This window comes from Genypterus blacodes, unplaced genomic scaffold (assembly GCF_046128005.1).
Source record: "Genypterus blacodes isolate CSIRO-AG114 ecotype Tasmania unplaced genomic scaffold, CSIRO-AGI_Gbla_v1 ptg000103l_1, whole genome shotgun sequence".
Taxonomy (NCBI): domain Eukaryota; kingdom Metazoa; phylum Chordata; class Actinopteri; order Ophidiiformes; family Ophidiidae; genus Genypterus; species Genypterus blacodes.
Genome location: NW_027466907.1, coordinates 194,562 through 220,000, shown reverse-complemented (window position 1 = coordinate 220,000; position 25,439 = coordinate 194,562). Strand labels below are relative to the sequence as shown.

The following is a 25,439-nucleotide window of genomic DNA, read 5'->3' as shown; positions in this document are numbered from 1 at the left end:
TCACATGGAAACATCACAGTGAGGAGTCGTGTAGCTTCTGCGGTCGTGTAAGTCGTGACAGTAGATCAGTGCTCTTGTTCCTCGGCGCTTTATGAAGTCTGAACCTGCAGTTCTCACTCCTGTGTCTTCTGTTTGCCTCCATTTCCCATGATGCACCAGCAAGAACAGATACTCTGTGGCCTATGCTACCCAGAAGTCGTGGCTGCTCAACGCCACCGTGGAGGAGAACATCACGTTCGGCGGCCCCTTCAGCAAACAGCGGTGAGACCTGAATCTCCTGTGGACTGGTGGTTTCTTCTGCTTCACACACTTTGTTCCAAGTTAAACCTCTAGTTGACTGACTTTAACACTGCTGGGGATGGTGGTGTTGTTCCTCAGGTACAAGGCGGTGATTGACGCCTGCTCTCTGCAGCCGGACATCGACCTGCTGCCTTTTGGAGACCAAACAGATATTGGGGAGAGAGTAAGTTCACCTTTCACTAAATAGTTCTTAACAAGTCTGAAATTTTACTATGTATGCATTTTGAGCCAAGGTGCTACTTCCTGCTTCCTCTTTCTCATAAAGTGTCGCTGTTTCAGGGTATCAACCTTAGTGGAGGTCAGCGGCAGAGGATCTGTGTGGCCAGAGCTCTCTACCAGAACACCAACATTGTCTTCTTGGTGAGCTGATGTAGTGTTGTGGTTACATCATCCTCAGAGCGAATCTTTGTTTCATGTGGACGTGTTTTGGAATATTGAGATGTTCTACAGTGAGAAAATCAGTCTTTGTTCCGCTGTATAAACTCCCCCTTCGTCCGTCTTATTCCTCACAGGATGATCCTTTCTCAGCTCTGGACATCCACCTGAGCGATCACCTGATGCAGGAAGGAATCCTCAAGTTTCTGCAGGATGATAAACGAACCGTAGTACTCGTCACTCATAAACTACAGTATCTCATTCACGCCGACTGGGTATGAATTTGTATAACAATATTGATCTACTGTATGATGCTGTGTTTGAACAGATAGATATATTTTTTGGTTTCAATCCGTAATTTTGTATCTGAGCGAACACAAATGGCTTGTGGTGTTCCCCAAGGGTCCATTCTGGGGCCTCTTCTATTCAACATCTACATCTTCCTCCTCTGCTCTCTCTCTCTCCTTTTTATGTTGTTGTCAGATCATAGCGATGAAAGATGGCTCTGTGCTCAGAGAAGGAACGCTGAAGGACATTCAGACTCATGATGTTGAGCTTTACGATCACTGGAAGACCCTGATGAACAGGCAGGACCATGAGCTGGAGAAGGTAGAGACACGTGGTGTCCATGTAGATCTTTACTCGGTTTCTGATGTGTTTCTGATGTGATCCACTGTGTCGGCACATGCAGGACATACAGCAGGAGAGTCAGACAACGTTGGAGAGGAAGACTCTGAGGAGAGCGTTCTACTCCAGAGAGACCAAGGGCCAGATAGACGATGAAGACGAAGGTGAAGGATTCATCATCCTTTCATAACCTTTCAAAAAGATTTTTTCATACTGACAATGTGAAAAGAAAGTGTTTGTTGAAACGTTAAATTATTGTTAATGTCATGGTTTCGCCTCATCAGAGGAAGAGGAGGAGGAAGAAGAAGATGACAACATGTCCACCACAACAAACAGACGATCTAAAATCCCATGGAAGGTAAATCCATACATCTGTCCGTTCATGCATCCACTCATCCTTCTGTCCATCCATCCATCCATCCATCCATCCATCCTCCTATTCATTGTGTCCTTTCATGGCCTCTCCTGTGTTCCTGCAGATGTGCTGGTGTTACATGTCCTCTGGGGGCTTCTTCATGGTCTTCCTCATGGTTTTTTCTAAACTCCTCAAACACTCCGTCATGGTTGCTATCGACTGCTGTTTGGCCGTCTGGACATCCTCCGTCCATCAGCCACCGACAGGAGCCCTGGATGTAACCATTGGCAACAGCACGCTGAAGCAAAATGGGACCATGGCGTCAGATGTTATTAATCTTTCTGTAGGTGTTATTAGTTTAAATCAACCATTTGTTGAATTTATTAAATGATGTGACTGCATGGACGCCCCAATATTTCTACAAAAAAAATCAGTTATTTTTTAGCTTTCTGTGCGTAATTCTGATCTAATGTATTTACTTTTGTGTGTGCCTGTGTGTGTGTGTGTGCTTGTGTGTGTCCCACCAGGGCTCGTATTACCTGTGGGTGTTTATTGCCCTGTGTGGGGCAGGAATCACGCTGTGCCTCATCACGTCTCTCAGTGTGGAGTTCCTGGGTCTCTCTGCAGCCACAAACCTGCACCACAACCTTCTCAACAAGATCATTCACGCCCCCATCAGGTAAGAAAACACACCTGGGGCTGCATCTGACGAGAACCTGCCACAAGGGCGAGGAATGGCAGCCTTGTTTTTTCGCCGATGTTGGATGGTTTGTCCGTTTGTCAGCAGGACAAACGTCTGCGTCCTCTTTCTCCTCAGGTTCTTTGACATCACACCGCTGGGTCAGATCCTCAACAGGTTCTCAGCTGATACCAACATCATAGACCAGGTAGGTGGTCTGTCACAGGTTAATGTGTCATGATCAGATGGATGGAACAAGATTCACACTGTTGCTGCCTCTGTCCTCTTCCTTCCCCCTCTTCCTCTCCTCCAGCACATTCCTCCCACGCTAGAGTCGTTGACCAGATCCACGCTGCTGTGTCTGTCAGCCATCGGCGTCATCGCCTGCATCACGCCGCCCTTCCTCATCACTCTGCTGCCCCTAGGTGTGACCTTCTACTTCATCCAGAAGTACTTCAGGGTCGCGTCCAAGTGAGTCAGTCCAGAGTTTGGAAAATTGAGAGAAACGTCTGTACTTAAAGTGGAAAACTATAAAAGATGAAGTTAAAGTTTTCCTCTCTCTCTCTCTCTCTCTGTCTCTCTCTCTCTCTGTCTCTCTGTGTCCCCCCCCCCCTCCCCCTCCACAGGGACCTCCAGGACCTCGATGACTCCACACAGCTTCCTCTGCTCTGCCACTTCTCTGAGACTGCCGAGGGCCTCACCACCATCAGAGCTTTCAGGTAGACACACACCCACACACACACACACACACACACACACACACACACACACACACACACGAGTAGTAGTCATTACTGCAGTATTAGTAGCAGCAGTAGGCTTTGTTGTGTGGTATCCTTTTCTCCTCTTGTCTTTCTGCACGTTCGCTCTCTTTCCCAGCAACAACATAAGCCAACAATAAACATCTCTCTGGCTTTCCCACACACACACACATGCACACACACATACACACAGGGGGACACTGAATCTGGTGTCAGGACAGATTCTTGGCTCAGGATGGTTCCCATTATCTTTACCAACTGGTTTCCAGCCAGGTCCAGTCTGAGCAGTAATTCACTGCTCTACTCTCATCTAAAGCTTTATCGTCATCATCAGCGTGTTTTAAGCTTTTATTAACTTGTTTGTTTGGTCCTTTACATCTCTTCTTATGCAGCTTCAGGTTTCATGTAAAAGATTAAAAAGTGTAAATAAACACTGCTGCTGTCTTTTTTCACACGTCTGTCTCATGTTTCAGACATGAAGCTCGTTTCAAACAGCGGATGTTGGAACTGACCGACACCAACAACACGGCATACCTGTTCCTGTCTGCTGCCAACCGCTGGCTGGAGGTCCGAACGGTGAGCATCTGAAACAAGGACAGAGCCGGCCGTCAGATTCAAATACTGATAAAAAGTGAATAAGTGGTCTGGTTGTTTGTAGGATTACCTAGGAGCCGTGATCGTGCTGACAGCGGCTGTGGCCTCCTTGTGGATACATAATGGTACCCCCTCTGGGAGCTATGTGGGCCTCGCCCTCACCTACGCCCTCACCGTCAGTTCTTCTCAAAATTTTCTAATGTCTTTTTACAAATAGTTCTTCTTCATTTTGCCTTAAACTGTGGAAAGCGTATTTTCCAGGCCTCATTTTGACGCAATGAACGTCTCTGCTTAGGTCACCAACTACCTGAACTGGGTTGTGAGGAACCTGGCAGACCTCGAGGTCCAGATGGCTGCTGTGAAGAAGGTCAACAGCTTCCTCAGCACCGAGTCCGAGAACTACGAGGGATCTTTGGGTAAGTGTCCACTCCTTTAAACCCACAGGACTTCACTTCAGTCACCATAAAGATCCCAAATAATCCACTTATCATAAATGTATCAGACTGAATTGTAGAAAATATAAAAACAATGACGTGGGATGTCATGGGTTTTTGGTCTTATATGGTTGTTCTATAGGGAAACTAAGGAGAACTTTATCGGTAAAACATCTTCTGATGTTATGATTTGGTCTGTATGGTCTTTATGCTCGTGTTTATATAAGCCACATCTGTGACATACACAGCTGGCAGCAGTTGGTGTCTGCTAAGTTCATACTACTAAGTGTATTTTCCAGTATTTTGTACAATAGTAAGCGAGAGCACTCGTCAGACAGACGAGTTCTCTCCACTTGATCACCGGCCTGACTTGCTCCTCCCTCTGCTCATGCTCCTGCAGACGCCGCCTCACAGGTGCCTGAGAACTGGCCCCAGGACGGCGAGATCAAGATCCAGGATCTGTGTGTGCGCTACGATCCCATGCTCAAACCGGTGCTCAAGCATGTCAACGCCTACATCGAACCGGGCCAGAAGGTAATTAACACCAAGCCGTGAGGAGAAGAGAAAGGCCGAGCGAGTTAAATGTGACGTCCAAAGCTGAAGCTATCGCAGTGGTGTTGTGTGTTCCGTGTTTGTCAGCTGTAGTACAGCAGGTATTTGACATGTTCCTGCTGGAGATGCAGGGCCTCAGGTCACACGCCATTGATGAAGCGGCGTTGCGTCTGTAAGCGTAGAGGGACAGAATGTGCTCCAGGTGCTTTGCTTGATTTGAAACTGAGATTTAAACATTTGCAACAACATAAGACATTCCCAATCTGCCCTTGACTGAGGACATTTCCTCCACACCTGAGGTCTCAATGTCTCAATGTTCACACTGGAAGTCCATTGTGAACTTTGAAGTCACGGCTGAAGGTTTCTCTAAACTGACACCTTGGTGTTCACACTCCTCTCCACTCTCCGCACGTCCCCACCACTCGCTTACCACGCTGGTGTTTGATTTGCCAGAGCGGCGTTAGTGACCGTGATCTTCTCCTCTGCGTCTCTCCCTCAGGTGGGCATCTGCGGCCGCACCGGCAGCGGGAAGTCCTCGCTCTCCTTGGCTTTTTTCAACATGGTGGACATGTTTGAAGGTTGGTCTGTCCTCCATCACACACACCGTGAACTCACTTCAACTCTTTCATCTGTGGCTTGTGTCCCTCTATCTCATCTTCATGTTTCCATCTCTGCTTTTTTTTTTTTTTTTTTTGCCCTTCATCTGTTTCCTCTCTGTGTCTCCTTTTGTTCCATATCTGTCTTTTATTGGCTCATCGTGTTTATGTCCCTGATGATGGGAACGTTTGGAAACGTCTGAGTCACTCTGGGTTGCTGGTCTGTATTCTCTCAGCATCCCCTGAAACAACTAAAGATCAATGAGCTTCTCCTCCATCCCTCAAGATAAAGTTAAACTAAAGTCTAAACGGTGCTTGAGCCTCCTCAGATTATTTAATAGATCATAATGTGAATTTATTATGAAGAACAAATGGAAGTAGGCGAGGTCAGAGCAGTCGTCAGCTCGCATCTAAATCACCTCCTTTGCTGTAAATTGGGAAACTTGGGAAATGGGAAATCCTCATTCAGTAATCAGCATGTTTTCGGGGAAATCTGCCCTGGTGTTCCGAGACCCTGGCACTAACAATAGCAACGTGATGATACTGAAGCGTTTACGAAGGATACGTCCCGATGGATGTCACGGTGACGCTCTGTTTATTACTCCCACGTGTAACTCAGAACCTAATCGCCCTCCATGTTTACACTTCCTCTCGCAGACTAAAGAGAGAATTGTAAACCTCCCAATCTGGCAGCACAAACTGCATAAATCCAGTCTAGTGTTGAATTGTTTTGGCGTATATAATGTTTATGTCACTGTTTATAATGTATGTCTACGCCTATAAAGCAGGAGGACGTTTGCTTTAAAGGTTTAGTCACCGAGGGGAAACTTAAACATTACTGCAGGTGAATTAGCTCAGATTGTCTCACGACTGCTGTGTTTACATGAGAGGAAATGTGTGTATTTAACCGTCCCTGGCTGCGTTTCAGCCCCTTATGAAACATCCTGGCAGGTCTCAGGTCTCAGCGCGTCCATCAGCCTACTTTGGTCCCATTGTTGCACTCTGAAATTCCCCGACAAAGAGAAGCTGAAGTGCTCTCATCTGTCACAGCATCGCAGCCTGGACGTGCGCTCGCCCAGCTGCTTCCAGGCCGCCGCTGCCGTGCTCGTGTCGTGTCTAAGTGCGCTGAGTGTGATGTCCGGGGAGAAAAATCTGTTTTATTTATTGGGCTTTCAGTCGTAATCGCAGCGTTCTGTTTTTACTCTGCGAAGCCGTCAAGGCTCCCAGACAGATTATTCAGAGAAACACGAGATTACACTTCAAGTCACTTTTTCCATGCAGACACACACACACACACACACACACACACACACACACACACACACACACACACACACACACACACACACACACAGCTGGGCAGAGATTTTATTAAACAGTAAATTACAGTGTTACAGTGTTTCCTTATAAAGCAGTGAAATGAAACTGCATGTGACGTCAGATTCATCAGAACAATAAGTAATACTAGTAATGAATACTCTGAAAAGCTCTGTGCGTCTCCTTGAAGTCATGGGTGTGAATGTGAGGTTTGAAGCTGGACATTCAGGTGGTTTTGGTTGAGTAACTTGAGCAAAGTGTGTTAATTTACAGGAAAGATCATCATCGACGGGATCGACATCTGCAAACTGCCGCTGCAGACGCTCAGGTCCCGACTCTCCATCATCCTTCAAGATCCTGTGCTGTTCAGTGGATCTATAAGGTACACACACACACACACACACACACTGATCGGTGCATTTACCTGTCGGGCTGGGATGGAAACAAAACAACAACCAACAAGTGGGAAGATAAACACCACCAGCCCTCTCATGACTTTGTCCTCCGAGTGTTTTTGGCCTTGAAGGCTCTCTGGAGGTCCAGCTGCTCCAAAACACAGCAGGAGCTCTGATCCAAACCCAGACTGACCCTGTGACACACACGTCACCCAGGGTAGAGGACGACTCAGGGATGAAGGACCCTGGATCTCCCTCTACCTCTCTCTCTCTCTCTCTTTCTGTCTCTGTCTTTCTCTCTCGCTGTCTCTCTCTCTGTCTCCCCCTCTCTCTCTCTCTGTCCATCTCTCTGTCTCTGTCTGTGTCTCTCTCTCTGTCTCTCACTCTCTCCCTCACTCTCTCTAATCTTTCTTTTTCTCTGTCTCTCCCTTTCTCTCCCTCTCTCTCTCTCTCTCTCTCTCTCTAATCTCTCTCTCTCTATCTCCCTCTCTGGTGTCATATAAACTCACATTCTCAGTGTCTTTGTGTTAATAAATGATGTGACAATTGACTCCATGTTTGTTATGATAGACAAAAAGCATGTGCTATTTGTTTGGACAGATACAGTATGACGGCTGAGGTGTGTGTGTGTTTGTCTTGGTCTTTCCACTGGCTCGTGTTTATGTGAACGTAAGCTTGGGGTGAATGGTCGACAGTAACTGTTTCACACTGTTATTTTAGATGTCGCTGTTATATTTTCACCCTGTCTCACACACAGACACACAAACACACAACCTTAAGCGAGCTGTAAGCTTGACATTAATTTTGTACACGCATGTAAGCTCACTTGATGGCTGCCACACATATCCTGCATTCTTCTGCAGGCCTCAATAAAATGTACTATAAAACTTCCCTCACATTTGTCTAATGAGAGTTAATTATCCCATTAATGCTTTTGTATACACACTTTAATAGATCTGATCAGTCTGATGTGACAGCTCAAACAAACACTGACCAAAGTCCACATCTCTGTCTGATTAATCTCAACCAAAAATAAATCAATAATTGTTTGATTCTTGTCTTCATGTTTGATGCCTCGACGATTTTTGATTAACGGCAAAGTAGGACTTTATGTTTTCACACTGATCCAGAAAGGTTTACCCAATGCGTTTATTACATGGTGTCTACATTGTTGTGATTCCGTTTACTCGACTCAAAGCGATCTTTTGGCTTCAGCTCGTACAAAATGCAGCTGCTCTCCCATTACAGTGAAGCACACACAAAGTCTGAAATCTGCTCAGCATGGCACTGAGCTAGAAAAAGCACCCTAAACATCAACAGGTCTTTGGTCACTGGCCTGCTCGTTGTGTGTATCTCCCCAGGTGTGTAGCCGTGTATAGTCATTGGAGCTTCAGGACGGCAGCAGTAGTACACTTGCTTTCTAATGCATTTCTAACGCAAACTGTTGTGTCTGGCAGGTTTAATCTGGATCCAGAGCGGATGTGCACTGATGACAGACTGTGGGAGGCGCTAGAGATCGCTCAGCTGAAGAACATGGTGAAGGCTCTGCCCGGAGGTCTAGGTACTGCACACGCTCACTACACAGAACAGCTGTGTTTGTGCTGATTTCATGCAGAATTGAATCCTACAGCATCCAATAAGAAACACCAGAGGCTTTGAAAAGGACACTCGTGTTTGTGAGTGGGTGTGTAAATGTGTGTGTTCTGTGTGCAGACGGGATGGTGACGGAGGGAGGGGAGAACTTCAGTGTTGGGCAGCGGCAGCTCTTCTGTTTGGCCCGAGCGTTTGTGAGGAAGAGCAGCATCCTCATCATGGATGAAGCCACAGCATCAATAGACATGGCCACGGTGTGTGTGTGTGTGTGTGTGTGTAACAAATGTTACTCTCTAATGGCAGCTGTGTCACTAAAAGTGTTTTCTGGTTTGGTCCTCACAGGAGAATATTTTACAGAAGGTCGTGATGACGGCGTTTGCAGACAGAACGGTCGTCACCATCGCAGTAAGTACATCGATTTTATTTTTATTTTTGCCGTTGATCGCAACGTCAGAAGGGTTCAAATCTCACATTTGGCAACTTATTCTGACCAATGGTAGAGTCACACACACACACACACACACACACACACACACACACACACACACACACACACAGGTTGGTTTGTGTGTTGTCACATCTGTTTTCCTCCTGTGTCTTTTCCCTGCACACCTCTCTGCTATGTTCCAAATACATTTAGTGTGTATGTGTATTTGTGACTCTTCCTCTCTCACTTACTTGCTCTCCTCTCTTGCTCCTTCTTTCCTAAAAATTCCTCCCTTTTTCCTCCATAATTCCCACCTCTTCTTTGGAAATCCCCTTTTGACCAACTTTTCCACCTCTATTTCTTTTATCAACCATTCTCTCTCCCTCTCCCTCTCCCTCTCTTTCTCTCTCTCCCTCTCTCCTGTATCTTCCATATTTTGTGTTTCCTTTGTTCTCACTTTCCCATCCTTCCCTACTTTTCCCTCTCTCCACTCTTCTTATTTTCTATCCTGTCCCTGTCCTCCCTCTCCATCCTCCCTCCTGTCCCCAGCACCTGGTGTCCTCTATCTTGGAGGCGGAGCAGGTGTTGGTCTTCTCCTCGGGTATCTTGGTGGAATGCGATTCAGCTCCCAGACTGCTAGCACAGGAGGACAGCCTCTTCGGTGTGCTAGTGAGGTCTCACAAGTAGACCCGAACCGACCCGGCCCACTTTTCCTCAGCTCGCCTCTCTCCTGCCGTCTGTCCCCCTCACTACCTCCGCCTGTCCTCTTGTCTTTGTGTCCCGGCTGAGTTGGAGCTGAGTTTGGGTCTGGGTCTGCTGAAGCCTCACTGACAGCCTGGTTGGTACAGAAACAAACGGCATGCTCCTCTACAGATGTGCAGTGGTTCTGATCAGACTTCTCACTAACTCAGGGTGTTTTGCTGGTGGGGGAATGTTTGTGAAGTTTTCCCCCAGAGTTTTCAGGAGCTCCTAAAGCATAAATATGTTCCGGCTTCATTCTGCATATTTAACTTTGCTCATTTTAACTTTAAGACACAAGAACAGACTCAGAAGAGGAGCTCAAGTCAGTATGAGATGATTGAATACATTCTGATGCATGTACATGTTCTGATGATGGAATAGTGGATCAGTGTGCTGCACTCAGACCTCACAGCTATCCTGGGTTCAAATCCTATGTTGGAGCTGGTCCTTCCTGTTCTGTTGAGTGTGCATGTTCTCCTTGTATCTGTGTGGGATTTTATTATTACTTCATTTTCTCTAATTGTGTCGTTTTCTTCTCCTTCTTCTTCTTCTTCTTCCCCTTCCTGTGATTTCAGCACCGCGTCCACACCATCCTCACAGCCGACCTGGTCATCGTGATGAAGAGGGGAAACATCCTGGAGTACGACAAACCCGAGACTCTCCTGGAGCAGGAGAATGGCATGTTCGCTTCGTTTGTCAAGGCCGACATGTAGACGTCCTCCAAGTGCGTCCTGTGACAGACAGACTGACTGACTGATCAAGGGGATGGTTTGTGACCACATGATACTAAAGGTAACCATTACTACACAGAATTGTGAATTTCTCTGACAGAAGAAGCTTTTCCACCTGGAAAGACAAGGCAACATCAAGACAATGACCAGAGCTTCAAGCCAACATTCAATAATCAATGCCTGTGTATGCTTATCAATACCTGCTCTTACATATCACCAATCAGATATCAGTCAAACGACAATGCACCGTTTTACAGCTGTTTGTCACTGAGCTTTCATAAGCAGCGTGTGTACAGATCTGTAATGTTCACTGCTCACTCACTGGCACTGGACTTTGTTGTTTAATTGTTCTATAACTGATCAACAATCTACAAACTGGGTTATGTGTGGATCGATTTATACTGATAGAATTTTTAAAGTTATCCCAATCTTTCATATTCTCTACGATTATATCACTTTTATTATTCTCCCGCACTGGTATTAAGCAATAACAACTTTTTTCAATGGAATAATTTAGATTGTGATGTATGCATGTGCTGAATTATGATGATGTGACTTGCTGCCATAGAAAAGTTACTGATGGAACAGAGGAAAACAAACATATGGGTCACGATGCTGCATTCAGGTCCCGTCAGACATTTTGGAAGCACAGATGATTTCGGTTTGCTGCAACTGTTCGAGCTGATTCTTCTCGTGTCGTTGTTTTTTGGTATTTGGTAAATTTGGATGAAAACACTTTAAGTCTGTGTCTAAATGCTGTACACAATTCAAGTTTTTTACGTTCCAATTTATTTCTCCCACTCTGCAAAGTTCAGTTTATGGCTGAATTGGACCTAAAGTCATTGAAATTACAACAACAATTGTGTGTAAAAGCACTCCATGGTTGATGTTTCCTCTTGTAAATACTAATATCAGTGTTTTCTGCTCCATCCATTCTGTTTCTATGGCGACATGAGTCCAAACACTGTAGGGGGTCTCCGTGACCCCACTGTCTGTCTGCCGTCATGCTTTGCTGAACTCCTCTGAGACAATAGACACCAAACGTCAGCTCCCAATCAACTCGAGAGACCTTCATCCTCCTCTTCCCACCGACCCACAACGCCACATCCTTGGAGGCATCCTGCATCTCCTCAGATGGCTCCTATGGACGTGAAGGAGCGTTGGATCTCGTTTCAGTCACTTGGATTTGGAAACTGAGATCTTCAGGCTTAGAATCCGACAGTGAATTCCGACTCCTGGTTACATTGAATCTAATCTCCTAGAATCTCTTCCCGTCTCTCTGGGAGCGGTGCTATTGTCTCCACATACTCTATGTGGTTGTTACATTACATAATTACTTCACCGTTAAGATTTAATGACTTTGTATTATATGGACTGAATGCCAAGCAGATTGTTTTGAGAAGGTTTTATTTTATCTTTGTTAAGCTCTTAGTCTCTTCTGGACCAGATCCTGGAGATCCCAATGTTTTCCAAAGCTGAATTGGGAATAAATGTGCATAAGGGTTCTTTGTCTTTTTTTCTGAAACCTGAAGCTCCTTAATCAACTGTTTGTTTCTGTTCATAGGAATCGGTTATAATTAGACCCATCAAAAATATTTTCGATGACTAAGTTCGTATTAAGTCCCACTGAGTTTCAGTGGTTTTTGGCCTTGGCAGAGGTTGAGGTTATAAATGCAACTGCAATGTTTCATCTCGTAGAGTTTAAGTTTCATGTTGTCTTGTCTTTGTGTTTTCCTCTTTGGCATTGTGCTTCCTCTCATATTTGACATTGTAACCACCTACACTAATCACACTGACAAGCTCTAAAATACAAGAGCTTAAAGTACAAGAAGTCTGATTGAGCCGAGCTGGAAAGCAGGATATAAATCAGTCATTTTGCAAATGAGCTCTTCACTATTCTTGTTCGTCACATGCACGGCAGCAGATTCGTACTACAGACTGTTGTTCCTCTTTGATGTTTGAATCCAAAAGCTGCATTTGTGCCAAACATCACTCCATGAGTCTTTCTTTCATTCGTCTGTTTTCTCCACAATCCATCTCTCTCTCTCTCTCTCTGGCATCTGCACTCGCTTGGACTTGTCCTTCTCCATCTTCTCTGCTCTGTTAATGACTTGCTGAGCTTCCTGTTCTCTGATCCTCTTTTAACTCACTGTCTGTTGTAACTTGGCATGGGTACATTTTGTAAATCCAGTGTTTAGTTAACTGTGTGTGTGTGAATTCGCAGACCCTTGCCTTTTAAATTCCACACTTTCCACACTTTCCACACTTCTGGCCATATTTGTCTTTGTTGCAGAGAGAGGAGGAGAAAGATGGAAAGTTTGCATTTTATTTCAAACTGTTCTACAAACTATGCACAGATTTCAAAATCTACAGGAAATTGTCTTTACTCACACTGTGAGAATGAAAGAATAATTACAAAATACCGTTTCATTTAAATTAATTTTTTTGTATTCTAAATGTACTTTTGTCACGTGTACATTATGTATGTATCTGTATATCCAAGAAGTTTTTAAAGAAGCATAGCAAAGCATTTATTATGTGTGCCTACATTTTTTACCCTTGAAATGATAATTAAACGGTTTTTGAGTGAAAGTTTAGTTTTCTTTCAGTCGCATGCACGCTGATGCACTCAATGTTGTGTAATGGCGCCACCTGCTGGTTAAGACGCCACTTCAGGACACTAAGTATACATCGGCTTCATCGGTTCAACTGCAGTTCACCGTAGGAGAGATGTTTAGGATGAAGCGAATGAAAGATGATGATGATGGAGAGAGGAGAGGTGAAAGCAGTATGTGCAAAATGGAAAAGAGGAGGAAAATTTAGAGATGAGATGATGGAGGGATGAAAGGGTTAAACCTAAACTGATAAAAACACTTAGAGTTCATCAATACACAGTGGTGGAGAGTAACAATACTACTAAAACAATACTTCAACTTCACTGTACTAAAGTATGGCTTGTGATAATTCGTACTTAAGTGGAGTATAACTTTCGTCGTAAGAGTTGATTAAGAGTGATTTTGCACATAAACGCATAAAAATCGATGTTTAATCTTTGGAATTTGACTTACTGAGCTTGTCGTCACTGTGAATGGTTCTCTCCCATACAAAATGATGAATTATACACCATTTACATGTACAGACCGTTATTAGAATGCTTTCAGTAGAAGTGTAGATGGGCTTTCACTTTTCATGCTTATATTAAGATAACATGTGAGTAGATGAGGGTTAATATTAGATTAGGCGCCGTAACGTTGTGATCAAAACAAGATTCAATTCATATTAAAAGTTGTCGGCAATGTGCAGGTTAATACGAGTTTTAAATGGTTTGAAGTAAAGTGTTTCCTCTTTCCGACTGCCCTTGAAGTAGCACAGAGCGGGTTTGGGAAGTTGGACTACGTCAACAGGAGGCTGGAGACCATCTCAGAGCAGTGAGGAGCTCAGCAGAGGCGGTGCACGGCGGTCACATCTCTCCAAAACGTCTCCAAAACACCCGCAGTGCGCAAACAGGACGCACGGGTGGAAACATGCGTAATTACGCACCGACGGACGCCTGAACACCTCCCGACTATCAGACTATATCGCGTTCAAACAGCTGAAGATGTTGGCCAGGAAGAGCATCATCCCGGAGGAGTTCGGTCTGCCGGGGCTCGTCTCCCGCATGCCCCGCAAACCGGTGTTCAGAGACCGGGTGAACAAAGCGCGCTTCATCGCCAAGAACGGCTCCTGCAACCTGGCGCACAAGAACATCCGCGAGCAGGGCCGCTTCCTGCAGGACGTCTTCACCACGCTGGTGGACCTCAAGTGGCGCTTCACGCTCGTCATTTTCACCACCACCTTCGTCAGCAGCTGGCTGCTGTTCGCCATGAGCTGGTGGCTGGTGGCCTTTGCGCACGGAGACCTGGGCAGGATGGAACAGAACGGGACTTCCTGCGTCACGCATGTCAAGTAAGTCAGATACCGATTATTGGAAAAGTTGTTCGATGTATCGATTGTACCTGTTGTGTGAGTGTGCAACGTCATTCAAAAAGGTGTCAAGAGTCTTTTGGGACTTTTATTGGAGATAACTCAAATCAGTTTTAAATTTTTTTTTTTACTCATCTCCTATTTTCTTGCTATCCATCTTCCTCTTCCTTCTCCACACGCAAAAAGAGAAGAGAAGAGAGGAGGTCATGAACATCTGACCTCCTTTCTGGGAAAATGAAGGACAGAAATGCAAGAGACTTGGAGAAATGTTGGCACCTCTCCATTTCTCCGCTCCCTCCTCCTACACAGCTGCAACCCTCCCTCCCTTTCTTCCTCCCTCTACTTTCCTCCTCCCCCTCTCTCCTTCACTCATTTTCTCCTTCCTTTTCCCTCTTTCCTCTACTGTCTGATTCTTTTCTTTCCTGCCTCCTCATTCGTCTATCGCCTCTATCCTTCCTTCCTTCCTTCCTCTCCCCCTTCCTTTCTTCCCCCTCCTCCTCCTGACTGGCTTCCTTACTTTCAAACTTGAAGGAAAAGTATTTTGTGCACAATCCTTAACTCCAGGATCTTATCCTCCTCCCTCTCACCTTTCCTCTCCTCCCATCACTGTTGAATGTCTTACATGAGTGAACATCTGTCTAAATCCTTCCTTGCTGCCTGCAGGTCTTTCACCTCAGCATTCCTGTTCTCCATCGAGGTTCAGGTGACCATTGGTTTCGGCGGGCGAATGATCACAGAACAGTGTCCCACTGCCATCACGGTCCTCATACTGCAGAACATCGTGGGACTCATCATCAATGCTGTCATGCTGGGTGGGAGTCCAGCTGAGACTGAACTAAACTAAACTAGAATCAGCTTGACTGCATAGTTTGGGTGTATTGATTTATTGGCTGATTGATGGGTGCTCGTGTCCACAGGGTGCATCTTTATGAAGACAGCTCAGTCAAACCGCCGAGCTGAGACGCTGATTTTCAGCCGCCACGCTGTCATCGCCGTCAGGAACAACCGCCTGTGCTTCATGATCCGTATCGGAGATCTCAGGAAGAGCATGATCATCGGCGCCACCGTCAGGCTGCAGGTGGGATTCTGTTCTGAACTCTTGTCAAGTAACACAGTCACATGAAGCATCAGGAGCAACAGGATGTGTATGTCTGTGTGTGTGTGTGTGTAGGTGGTAAGGAAAACCACCACACCAGAGGGGGAGGTGATCCCCATCCATCAGATTGACGTGCAGATAGAGAGCGCTGTGTCCAGTAACAACCTGTTCCTCCTCGCCCCGCTCATCATCTGCCACACCATTGACAAGATCAGGTAACAAGGAAACACTTAAATTACCACCTTAAGGAAATATTTAAGGAAGTAAGGAAAAGGCAAACTGGTTGGTTGTCTTGAAAAATAAATGAATAAACTGAATTTGACTACCACCCAGATCCCTGTCAAGGGCAATAAAATGGTAGTTGAACGTATGTAAAATGTAACATGAGCATCACTAAGACGCGACGTGTCCCTGCAGTCCTCTGTACGACCTGTCGGCCATGGAGCTGCAGTGCAGCGACCTAGAGGTCATCGTGATCTTGGAAGGCGTGGTGGAGACGACCGGCATCACCACGCAGGCCCGGACCTCCTACATCTCCGAAGAAATACAGTGGGGTCACCGCTTCGTTCCCATAGTAACGGAGGAGGAGGGTGTGTACTCTGTGGATTATTCCAAATTTGGCAACACGTGCAAGGTAAGAGACGGACCATCATGCACTGCTTCGTTTATTAACTTTCGTTTTATTGTGTCACATAGTAGAATTTTTAATGTTTTATCTTTGGTTCTGTTATGTTGTTTACTGAGTTATACGACATCTTTGATGGCGGTTGTGATGTATTTGATTGTAAAAATGCTGTATTCTGACTCTTGCTGTATACATTGTAGTTGTTTTGGGGGTTTATCTTGAGGTCACATTTAGATATAGAACAGAGAAATCTGACACATTTCACCTTCCGTGTTTTCATTTATAGGTGACGACTCCTCACTGCAGTGCCAAAGAGTTGGACGAGAAGCCGTCCATCCTGATCCAGACCCTGCAGAAGAGCGAGCTGTCCCACCAGAACTCTCTGCGGAAACGCAACTCCATGCGGCGCAGCAACTCCATGCGCCGCAACAACTCCATGCGGAAAGCAAACAGCGGAGGGATGCGGAGGAACAACTCTGGCCTGGCCTCCGGCAAAGTCCAGTTCTTCACCCCTGCAGACTCAGTCACCTGACATGAGGCCTGTCTCCTGTCGGCCGCCCTAATCCTCCTGGTGGGAAGGAGGATAGTGGGCTTTGGCGCGTCACCTGCCAACCTTGGACTGATGGGGTTTGCGTTCTCTGCTGTGTCTCGACTTATCTCACATCACTGTCATGGCTAATGTTACTCCAGCAGTGGCGACATTAATGTGCGCAGAGTAATTAATGGTTTAGTGTGGTTAGTGTCTCTCACCTTAACTTACCCCTTTTTAACAGTAAATGCAACATATAACGGAGGTCAAGTCCACAGAAGGCAAGAAGGGCGTGCAACATTATAATTTAGAAATAAATATGTCTCAAGATAATGAGGCAATTATTCTTTTTTCTGAAGATTATAATGAGATAATGTTGTTGTTATTTCCAAGTAAATATAGAGAATATGACAAATCATAAATTGTAAGTTTGGTGTGTTACATCTTTTTTCGCAGATTCTTTCAGTTCTTTAATTTTCTTGAGCCAACCAAGTCCTCAACTTTTGTTTTCTTGTGATATTGCATGCCCTTGCTTGCCTTCCATGCAAATGCTCCTAAACCAAAAGCATTATTGACGTTGGGAAGAAATTCAGTCTCGTCTAGTTTTCCAGGTATGGGGTTGTAAACATACAAAGTTACTGTAGCTCCGGTGTGTTTGGGTGTGGAAGAGGATTCTCTGTGCCCAGAGATGAAGCCACTGTTTCACCTGCACTGTTTGCACTACTGGTGGTCAGAGGGAATGGAATGTATGTCAGATTTCAACATCACTGAATTAGGAAGTTTCATTATTGTAAACAAACACAAGAAATGGGGACGTGTATGCCAGATGTCATTAAGTCACAATTTAACTTGAAGTCGTCATGAATTATGAATAAATACCGATGTGTTTTTCCACTTGTGTTATGTTTAGCCTTTTTTGTTGTATGAGATTAAAGAAATCACTTGATCAGAAAGTGCTTCATTCTTTTGGCAGTCAATGACACACCGCTTTACAATTTAAGTTCTAAGCAGCTCAGTGTATACACGCTGTTTTTATGCTTTAACCATAAAGACAATGAGAAAACAAATCGAAGTATGTGGCTGATATTTCCAAAAATGGAATTGTATGTATGTATTGATTATATTATTATAATATCGTCTTCTCTTTAATGCTTTTTAATTTCCGCTTTATTTTATTTGCTTTACGGTTACAATAGTATTTTTCATGTTTCAAATGTATTTCATATTTTTCCTGCCAATCTTGACGGGACGTGACGTGCTTTACGCGCACGTCCAACTACGTAATGACGTTACAGCCAGACTCGTCTGCGTCCCGAACAGAAGAAGGTGAATAGAAGCTACAAAACAAACATGGCTGTCAGTTCACTGGGCAGAAGTTTAAGCGCGTTATGGCTCCGCAGGACAACAACGCTGCTGCTCACCGGAAAACGTTTCTGTCAGAGTCAACCGCAGCCGCTGACAGTTAGAACACAAAACGACGGAATCCGGTAACGTCACTTTGTTTGAGTGTCGTAGCGCGATGCTGCTAGCTGAACTACCCAATTAGCTGAACTCCACAAACTGCCGGTCAGCGCCTCTAGAGGCTGCTGGAGGAAGTGCAAAAAGGAGCTGAACCTAACGCGCTCTGGCATGGCAACAAGTGTGTTTGGTGTAATAATACAGTTACAATTACACAGCTTTAAAAGAAATTTATTTTTTAGGTTGTAAACGTTTAATGAACTCCTCTCCCTCTTCTGAACCTTTCATGAACAGAAAAGTATGGAATATGTTGTCACTTTACATAGACTCAGAACTGAACACACAGGATCTAAAGAGTGTGTGTGTGTAGATCAATGAGACTTTATTTACACAGTACTGTCAACATGGGGTTCCTATTGCACAGTTGGGAACCTTGTGGCTTGTATTGTATTGTATTGTTTGACACATTGTATTTCTAGTTTGACACTAGATTTGTTGAAGTGCTTTCAATAGAGTTGGAGTAAAGTAAAGAATGTTTAAGTGTGTGTGTGTGTGTTTTAGGAGGATCATATTGAACAATCCCAAAAAGAGGAATGCTTTGTCGTTGTCCATGTTGGAGTCCCTCAGAGAGAACATTGTCACTGACGTGGACAGCGACGACCTCAGAGTCATCATCATATCAGGTACAAATAACACACAGACAACACACACGTGTACCATGTGAGTGTGTGTGTGCACATGCGTGTGCATATAAAGAGGGTGATGCTCTTTTACGTTGTAATGTGTGTGTATGTGTTTCAGCTAAAGGTCCAGTGTTTTCCTCGGGTCATGACTTGAAGGAACTGACGTCAGCACATGGTCGAGAACATCATACACACGTGTTTCAGACCTGTTCAGAGGTTTGAGCTTCTTCCTGCTGTGTTTACGTTAAAATGATGAAATGCTCTGTTTAAGTTGTGACATCATTGTTTGCTTTAAGCTTGAGGAAATGTCTGAGCCCCGATCGATGGATTCCTGAAAGCCGCACACTCAAAGCAACTGCTCTTTTGTTTCAGGTAATGACCCTGATCCAAGACATACCTGTACCAGTCATTGCCATGGTGAACGGCATTGCCACGGCAGCAGGATGCCAGCTCGTTGCCAGCTGCGACATTGCCGTAGCAACAGAGAAGTCCACCTTCGCCACTCCGGGAGTCAACGTGGGTTTGTTCTGCTCCACGCCAGCGGTGGCCATCGGCAGGGCTGTGCCAAGAAAGGTAACCATGGAGATGCCTCATTGGTCAATAAAATGACAATGTGTCATTCCAAGGTGCAGGTAGAGTAGATACATTTTAATGCAAAATAAAGGTGTATTGGAGTATGTGTGTAAACCTTGCCAGATATAAAGTTACAAATAAAAATGTTATTCTCTTAACTAAATAAGAAATTACTCAAGTCAAACAGCAATAACATTTCTCAGACGGCATCAATAAATCTTAGAAAGAAAAGTGTTTATCAGTGAGCATCAGTTTCTTCCTGTTAATGAATTTCAAACTGATATATTCTAGATATATAATGTCGTGGACGTAATGTGAATCTATTTTGTCAATCAAGTACATGAGTTAATAAGTCAGAATGTATAAAGTTATGTGTTAGAAGTGTTACATCTATGAAGCTTAGAGGTCTGCGAAGTTGCACGACACTGCCTCCTAGTGGACATTTGGCGATATAGCTTACTGCAACACAATGCTAGAGATGTCTTAATGAGGTGAAATTAGTTATTAGAGACTAAACACCGGTCTACAAAGTGATTGAGAAAACCATTAAAACTTCACAAGTGGGTTTTGTGTGAGATTATTTATTTTGATCCATTCTCATATGTAATTATCAGAGACACAAAAGACTTAAGAAGTAGTCTTACACAATCTAATAGATGTGTAAGGACTTCATTCACTGTGTAGTTTAACGACACAGATAAGCCTAATTGAAGTCCCATCTTTATGCTGCCACAGGTTGCCATGGAGATGCTGTTTACAGGAACACCCATCTCAGCCCAGGATGCATTGCTGCACGGTCTGATCAGCAAGGTGGTGCCCGAGGAGCGAGTGGAGGAAGAGACGCTGGCCATCGCCCGGCGGGTGTGTGAGTCCAGTCGGCCTGTGGTGGCTCTGGGGAAAGCCACGTTCTACAGGTGGGTCCCTTCTCAGTCACTGTGTAGAGATACAGCTCTTATATATGGAAAAGGGCATGAATAAAAAAAATCTAAATATACCATACATTTTAAATAATGCATTGATATGTTTTTGAAAGAAAACTGTAACCCAGATTCCACAGTTGTAAAATGTATCACGTGTACACATTTATTCACGTAGCGGTGTTCTCTTTTCCTTCTTCTCTGCAGGCAAATGGCTCAGGGCCGGGACGCGGCCTACGTCACCGCCTCCAGAGTCATGGTGGATAATCTTGCTCTGATTGATGGACAGGAGGGCATTCGAGCCTTTGTGGGGAAACGCAAACCAGTGTGGAGCCACAAAGCAGAGAAAGCCCACGAATGACAATTATGGCAGAAATGTCAAATATCCTTAAGAGGTTAGAAGTGAGGTGTGGGTTTATTTTCTCTGCATTTGGAATATCACCACACTGGAAGCAGTTCAAATTAAACAATTTTTTGGTACTTATTGGTCCTTTTTTGTATGCTTTGTAGTATGTTTCAATCATTAAGTTCTTCCTAATAATACTGAAGTATGAGTAAGTGCCTTCACAAGTGTGTTGTATGCTGTAGTTTAGCTGTGTGGCCACATGATGCTGCTGTTGTCTTGATGTAAGAGTTGTTTAGGCGAGGCGTCCAAACAACACAATCTGGAAACTTCAAAGACTGATCCACAAACTGATTTTGCCCCCAACATCATTTTATTAAGCAAAGTATCAGAATGATCTGCAGTTAGTTGTTTAACAAAAACATAGATAACTTAAGGAATGTAATGCAATTGAACAGTATCACAATACTGTCGGAGTAACCAAAGTCTGAGGAGTCGTATGGAATGTGACTGACACATTTGTGAATACTGTAAATGCTCAGAGACCAAGGCCTTCATTTGACACAGCCCAAGTGATCACATAGTCGTGAGGGAATGTTAGTACCGTACTGTTCATGAAATCATTCTGTCGCTCTGAGTTTGTTGGTTATTGCAGGAATGTGGCCGTTCACTTTCAAGCCCACCTGTCGCTGAACTGTTGTAACTAACAATGTGGAAACAGAAGCCATTCCAGTGCAGATCCTCCTTCCATTTCCTCTGACTTTATCTGAGCATTTACGCTGTGTGTGTGTGTGTGTGAGATGAGTCGTATGCTAGTGAAAGTGTCAGTAGCTGAACATTAAATAAGTGATGTGACAGCTGTTGAGTAGTAAATCCAACTCTCGCATCCATTTCTTGCTGCTGCCGCTGTATGTGCATAAAACTTACCAATGTGTATAAAACTTACCAATGTGACTTTAAGCCATCGGACCAAGAATGAGATTTAGCCCTCACAAGTCTATTTAGGGTTAAAATGTCAGCAAAAAGCACACTGGCCTCAAGTAGGCGTAAATACCTAATGTACTGTACTTCATTCATGTATGAAAGTGAAGCGCCTTGCACATCAGTGATCACTGAAACTGAGCAATATCAATAATGTCATTGAGAGGATTAGAGAATAAAAGAAACCCCCTGTTTGTTTCTACAGTGATACTTCAAAATAGAAATAAAAATCTAAACTACTCCATTTCTGGTGTCATTATTATGACTTCCTCTTTGAGCGGTAACATTCACAAGCATGTAGAGTCAATCCATGTGTAGTGTCAATAAGTGGAAGTAACTTCCAAAGAACTTAAAGATGGAAAAATAAATCAGTTTTGCTCTCTACCGAATAAAGTTAAACACTGACTGTACATTTCAGACTTTAAAAGATTTATACTGTGACCTCATGTTAATGATTTACATCAAAAATAAAATAAGTCTGAAGTCACTTCTCTGTTTAAACTGCTCAGTACAAACGTCAGAGGCCTGCGTGTCCCGCAGCATAGACGGTCAGTACTGTACACACACACAAATAAAACACGGCTCCTAACAACAAAGCTAGGTCTACTGCCACAGTGTCAGTGACTACAGTGTCTTGCCATCTTCTCTGTGTTTTTAGTGGGGCCCTTACAACAACATGGACTCCTGCATGGCGAACGCCTCCTGTGCGTGCCTGTAGTGAGATCCTCCGAACAGCTGGGGTAGCTGCTGCTGCCTCGTGACAGGCTGCTTTTCCTGAAACTGTGACCTGTAGTGAAGAAGGTTTTCGGGGTTGTCGGGGAAGACAAACTCCTGAACAGGAGACATTTGGGCTCTTTGGAAGCTGGGCGAGCGTGGGACGCCGCCTGGAGAGCAGGGAGGGAGCAGCTCATCCTCCTGCGCCCACACGGGCCCATCTTCAACATGTCCCGACCCCCTGTCCGGTGAGAAATGTGGGTTCGGACCCTCAAATGTGTAGTCCACCGGAGCGTAGACCTGCGTGGTGGAGTTGAGCCAGGTGGGCTGTCGCAGGTAGATGGGGGTGGAGCTCCCTGGGGTGTCCAGCTGCAGGAGGTGCTCTTGGGGCGGTCTGGTGTTTTGAAGGTTTTCGGTGGAGGACGATGGCTGCTTGGGGTAGGTGGCATAGGAATTGTTCATGAGAGCCTTCTCTGGGGAGCGGCCGTGGGCCGGCCGCTGGGCAGTGGCGTAAGCTCTGTCCCCGTAAGCCAAGCTGGAGGACGGGGGAAGTCTGGAGGGTGGGGTGTAAAGTCTCTGGTCGCCTCTGTGCTCCAGGCTTATGTCGTAAGCCGGTTGGAGGGTGGGCTTGGCTGGGGAGTGCTGCTGAGGAGGGGTGTGGTACTTTTTGGTGGGGTAGCTGGTCTGGATGCCTGCTGGACTGTTGTGAGAAAACGGAGGGGGGTGAGGGTGATTTGCCATTCTAGGTCCCGGCGCAACTGAGACGGCGCTCCCGGTAAGGGCAGGTCTGTGGCTGGGGGTGCCCTGGTGGAGGGACGACGCATTGATGGGAGTTTCACTCCGAGGGTTCCTCATTGTGGACGGAGGCCTCTCCAGCTCCACTATTTCGAAATCCTGCTCGGGTAGTTCTGGTACGTTGTCGTACTGGGAGGCGTTGGAGCCACGGTTTGAGCCAGGGACAAAGCCTTTAGAGCGCGGGCGGCGTGTAGTCGGCGTGTTGTCATCTGCGCAGGAAGGGGCTGGGGAGCCTGCCCGGTTCAAGTGGATCTCCTGGGCTGCTGCTGCTTTGGCTGCTTCCAGTTTTGTCTCAGATGGTTTGACCCAACGTGGGCCGATGTCTCTGCGAGAGCTGGAGGCAGCGTTTGAGTTGTGGTTAGCTGTGGCGTGGCTGTGAGGCTTCCGTGCCGGGGTGGGCTGAGGTACAGGTGTCGGTGCTGATGGCGGCGTCACCCCTCGCTCGGGTGTGGTAGATGAAGCGATTGGCCTTTGTGGTTCATTGGGGATCTCTCCTGATCCCCTGGAGTGAGCCTCCCTCCTCTCAGCCTTGTGCTGGCGTAGCGGCCTGTCCAGAGAGTCTCTGCGCGCCCGGCTGGGGGGTCTGCTTTCCCGCTGCTGGTCTGGTAGAGGCCTCGAGTCTCTGGGAGGCTCGGCTGGCTCGACGTGGCTCTGCCCGTTGGCTACGTGGTTCACCACAGTTGACGCTGTCAGTTCAGGGGGAAGCTGCCCGAGAGGTTTCTTTGGAAACTCGTCCTCTTTACCTGCAAGGTGAGAACATCAGAAGAAGCAGGTTACACACCCTACGTCAAGATAACAAGAGGATGAATGGTGTGAGGTGCCGGGTCACATCAGATGAGGATTCACAACAGGGGACATGTAGTCATGCAACACTGCCATCGGGAGTCAAAAAGAAAGAATTACATTGATAATGACAACGACATGTAATCACGTCTCCACAGGTGAAGGACAGAAACGGTGTGTGATCATAAATGTCAGTTTGGTAAAAGGGCTCAATGAGGAAGCGAGTGACCTGTGAGTTTCACTGAAGAGCACTTAGCTGCAGCACCGCATGTGGACTAGAAAGGTCACAGAAATAAGATTGGCATTAGGTTTTCTGAGCCCACTTGGATTATGATGTGTGATAAAGTTCAACTTGTACATGTGAAAAGTTGTGACATTGATGGTTAAAGTGAATACTCTGATACACAAAGTGAAGTAGAGAGGAACACAGTATGCAGACAGAGAAATGTAACTTCTGACACAGCAGAGCAGGAGGCAGCAGCTGGAGAGAGAGGAAGTGCTGTGGGAGCGATACAGGAAATTAACTTATTGGCATTGGATTTGTCTTTTGTAGTCCCCCCCCCACGCAAATTCTTGGCCCTTTGTTCTGTGTCCATGGTGATTGGGTTAAAGTGACACCAGACGCTTGTGTGTGTTTGTGAGTGACTGGGCGTTAGCACTGAAGTAACTGTAGGCTTCATCAGTGAAAATAGTGTGAGATCCCAGTTTGACTATGGTAGGAATGTGTGTGTGTGTGTGTGTCAGAAGGCAAAATCCAGTGCTGTTGGACAAGACAGGAGACAGACAAACTGAGCAGGACTGAGAGGACAGATGGACACAGAGAAGGAGACCCGTCAGGATAGCCCACCGGTTACTGTTGTAGGAGGGAATGTGGCCCCTGTGCACAGCCACACTGTTGTTGTTGGCTAATATTATTTGAATGAAGAGGGAGTGAAGAAAGGACAAGAGAGAGGAAAGGAGGGTTAGCAACATGAGCTGAGACTGTGAACTATGCAGGAAGGAGCAGTAGGTTAGGCAGGCTAGGTACAGTCAGGGTGTCATGTCAACAGTTCCTGCTGTTGTAAAGAAGGTAACGGTGCTGGTGATGTACTAGAAACAGTAGTCCAACTCTTTAAAGAGTGTGTGTGTGTGTAATTGGGTGTTTTGTATGTGTAGTGTGGATAGGATAGGATTTGGATGTAGTAAAAGTGTAGAAGTGCTGTTGTTGTAACGGCTGAGTAATTGTAATGATATAGTTGATGGTCTAAGTCATCAGAAGTAGCTGAATTGTATGTAAAGAATTCTAGTGTGTATGAAAAAGGTTATAGTATGAGGGGACATTCAGTTGGTGTGCATATGTTTGAGTACCTGCTGCTGGCAGCTCCAGCTTGGCCCGTCTGAGCTCCGTCATGGAGTTTTGCAGCTGCTCCACCACAAAGTCGTCCTCGAAGAAGAAGTTTTTGGACAGAGTGACTTGCAGAAACTCGACCAGCTCCTCCATGGAGAGCTTCATGAGGTGCTCT

The 25,439-nt window shown here is 45.5% G+C and overlaps 4 protein-coding genes across 6 annotated transcripts in view; 3 read left to right on the top strand and 1 right to left on the bottom strand.

Annotated features, from left to right (window-relative positions):
- Positions 1-10,650, top strand: part of abcc9 (ATP-binding cassette, sub-family C (CFTR/MRP), member 9) — a 24,697-nt gene extending 14,047 nt beyond the window's left edge. Inside the window, exons 19-40 of the mRNA XM_076160074.1 lie at positions 160-261; positions 379-463; positions 580-660; positions 813-950; positions 1,159-1,284; positions 1,367-1,466; positions 1,587-1,660; positions 1,782-2,000; positions 2,185-2,336; positions 2,475-2,544; positions 2,650-2,807; positions 2,963-3,055; positions 3,571-3,673; positions 3,756-3,866; positions 3,987-4,107; positions 4,526-4,659; positions 5,177-5,255; positions 6,864-6,972; positions 8,443-8,546; positions 8,699-8,832; positions 8,921-8,983; positions 10,322-10,650. Coding sequence (XP_076016189.1) covers positions 160-261; positions 379-463; positions 580-660; positions 813-950; positions 1,159-1,284; positions 1,367-1,466; positions 1,587-1,660; positions 1,782-2,000; positions 2,185-2,336; positions 2,475-2,544; positions 2,650-2,807; positions 2,963-3,055; positions 3,571-3,673; positions 3,756-3,866; positions 3,987-4,107; positions 4,526-4,659; positions 5,177-5,255; positions 6,864-6,972; positions 8,443-8,546; positions 8,699-8,832; positions 8,921-8,983; positions 10,322-10,459 — 2,494 coding nt within the window. The 3' untranslated portion in view covers positions 10,460-10,650. The remainder of the gene's footprint in view (positions 1-159; positions 262-378; positions 464-579; positions 661-812; positions 951-1,158; positions 1,285-1,366; positions 1,467-1,586; positions 1,661-1,781; positions 2,001-2,184; positions 2,337-2,474; positions 2,545-2,649; positions 2,808-2,962; positions 3,056-3,570; positions 3,674-3,755; positions 3,867-3,986; positions 4,108-4,525; positions 4,660-5,176; positions 5,256-6,863; positions 6,973-8,442; positions 8,547-8,698; positions 8,833-8,920; positions 8,984-10,321) is intronic.
- A 3,255-nt stretch (positions 10,651-13,905) lies between these two features.
- On the top strand, positions 13,906-17,685 carry kcnj8 (potassium inwardly rectifying channel subfamily J member 8). Its single transcript, XM_076160021.1, has 6 exons — positions 13,906-14,422; positions 15,104-15,252; positions 15,358-15,518; positions 15,612-15,751; positions 15,954-16,170; positions 16,448-17,685. Exons 1-6 carry the CDS (start codon positions 14,076-14,078, stop codon positions 16,691-16,693), a joined length of 1,260 nt encoding a protein of 419 aa, XP_076016136.1. The 5' UTR covers positions 13,906-14,075; the 3' UTR covers positions 16,694-17,685.
- A 290-nt stretch (positions 17,686-17,975) lies between these two features.
- On the top strand, positions 17,976-21,677 carry echdc3 (enoyl CoA hydratase domain containing 3). The gene is made up of 6 exons (XM_076160026.1): positions 17,976-18,177; positions 18,710-18,831; positions 18,950-19,047; positions 19,204-19,404; positions 20,140-20,318; positions 20,529-21,677. The coding sequence occupies exons 1-6, from the start codon at positions 18,041-18,043 to the stop codon at positions 20,680-20,682; spliced, it is 891 nt and encodes a 296-aa protein (XP_076016141.1). The 5' UTR covers positions 17,976-18,040; the 3' UTR covers positions 20,683-21,677.
- The window catches only part of usp6nl (USP6 N-terminal like), a 44,993-nt gene continuing 40,569 nt past the window's right edge, over positions 21,016-25,439 (bottom strand). For all 3 annotated transcript variants that reach the window (XM_076160023.1, XM_076160025.1, XM_076160024.1), the window contains 2 exons: positions 25,285-25,437; positions 21,016-23,897 (listed from right to left, as the gene is read on the bottom strand). In XM_076160023.1, the coding sequence (XP_076016138.1) occupies positions 22,312-23,897; positions 25,285-25,437 (1,739 nt within the window). In that variant the 3' untranslated portion in view covers positions 21,016-22,311. The remainder of the gene's footprint in view (positions 23,898-25,284; positions 25,438-25,439) is intronic.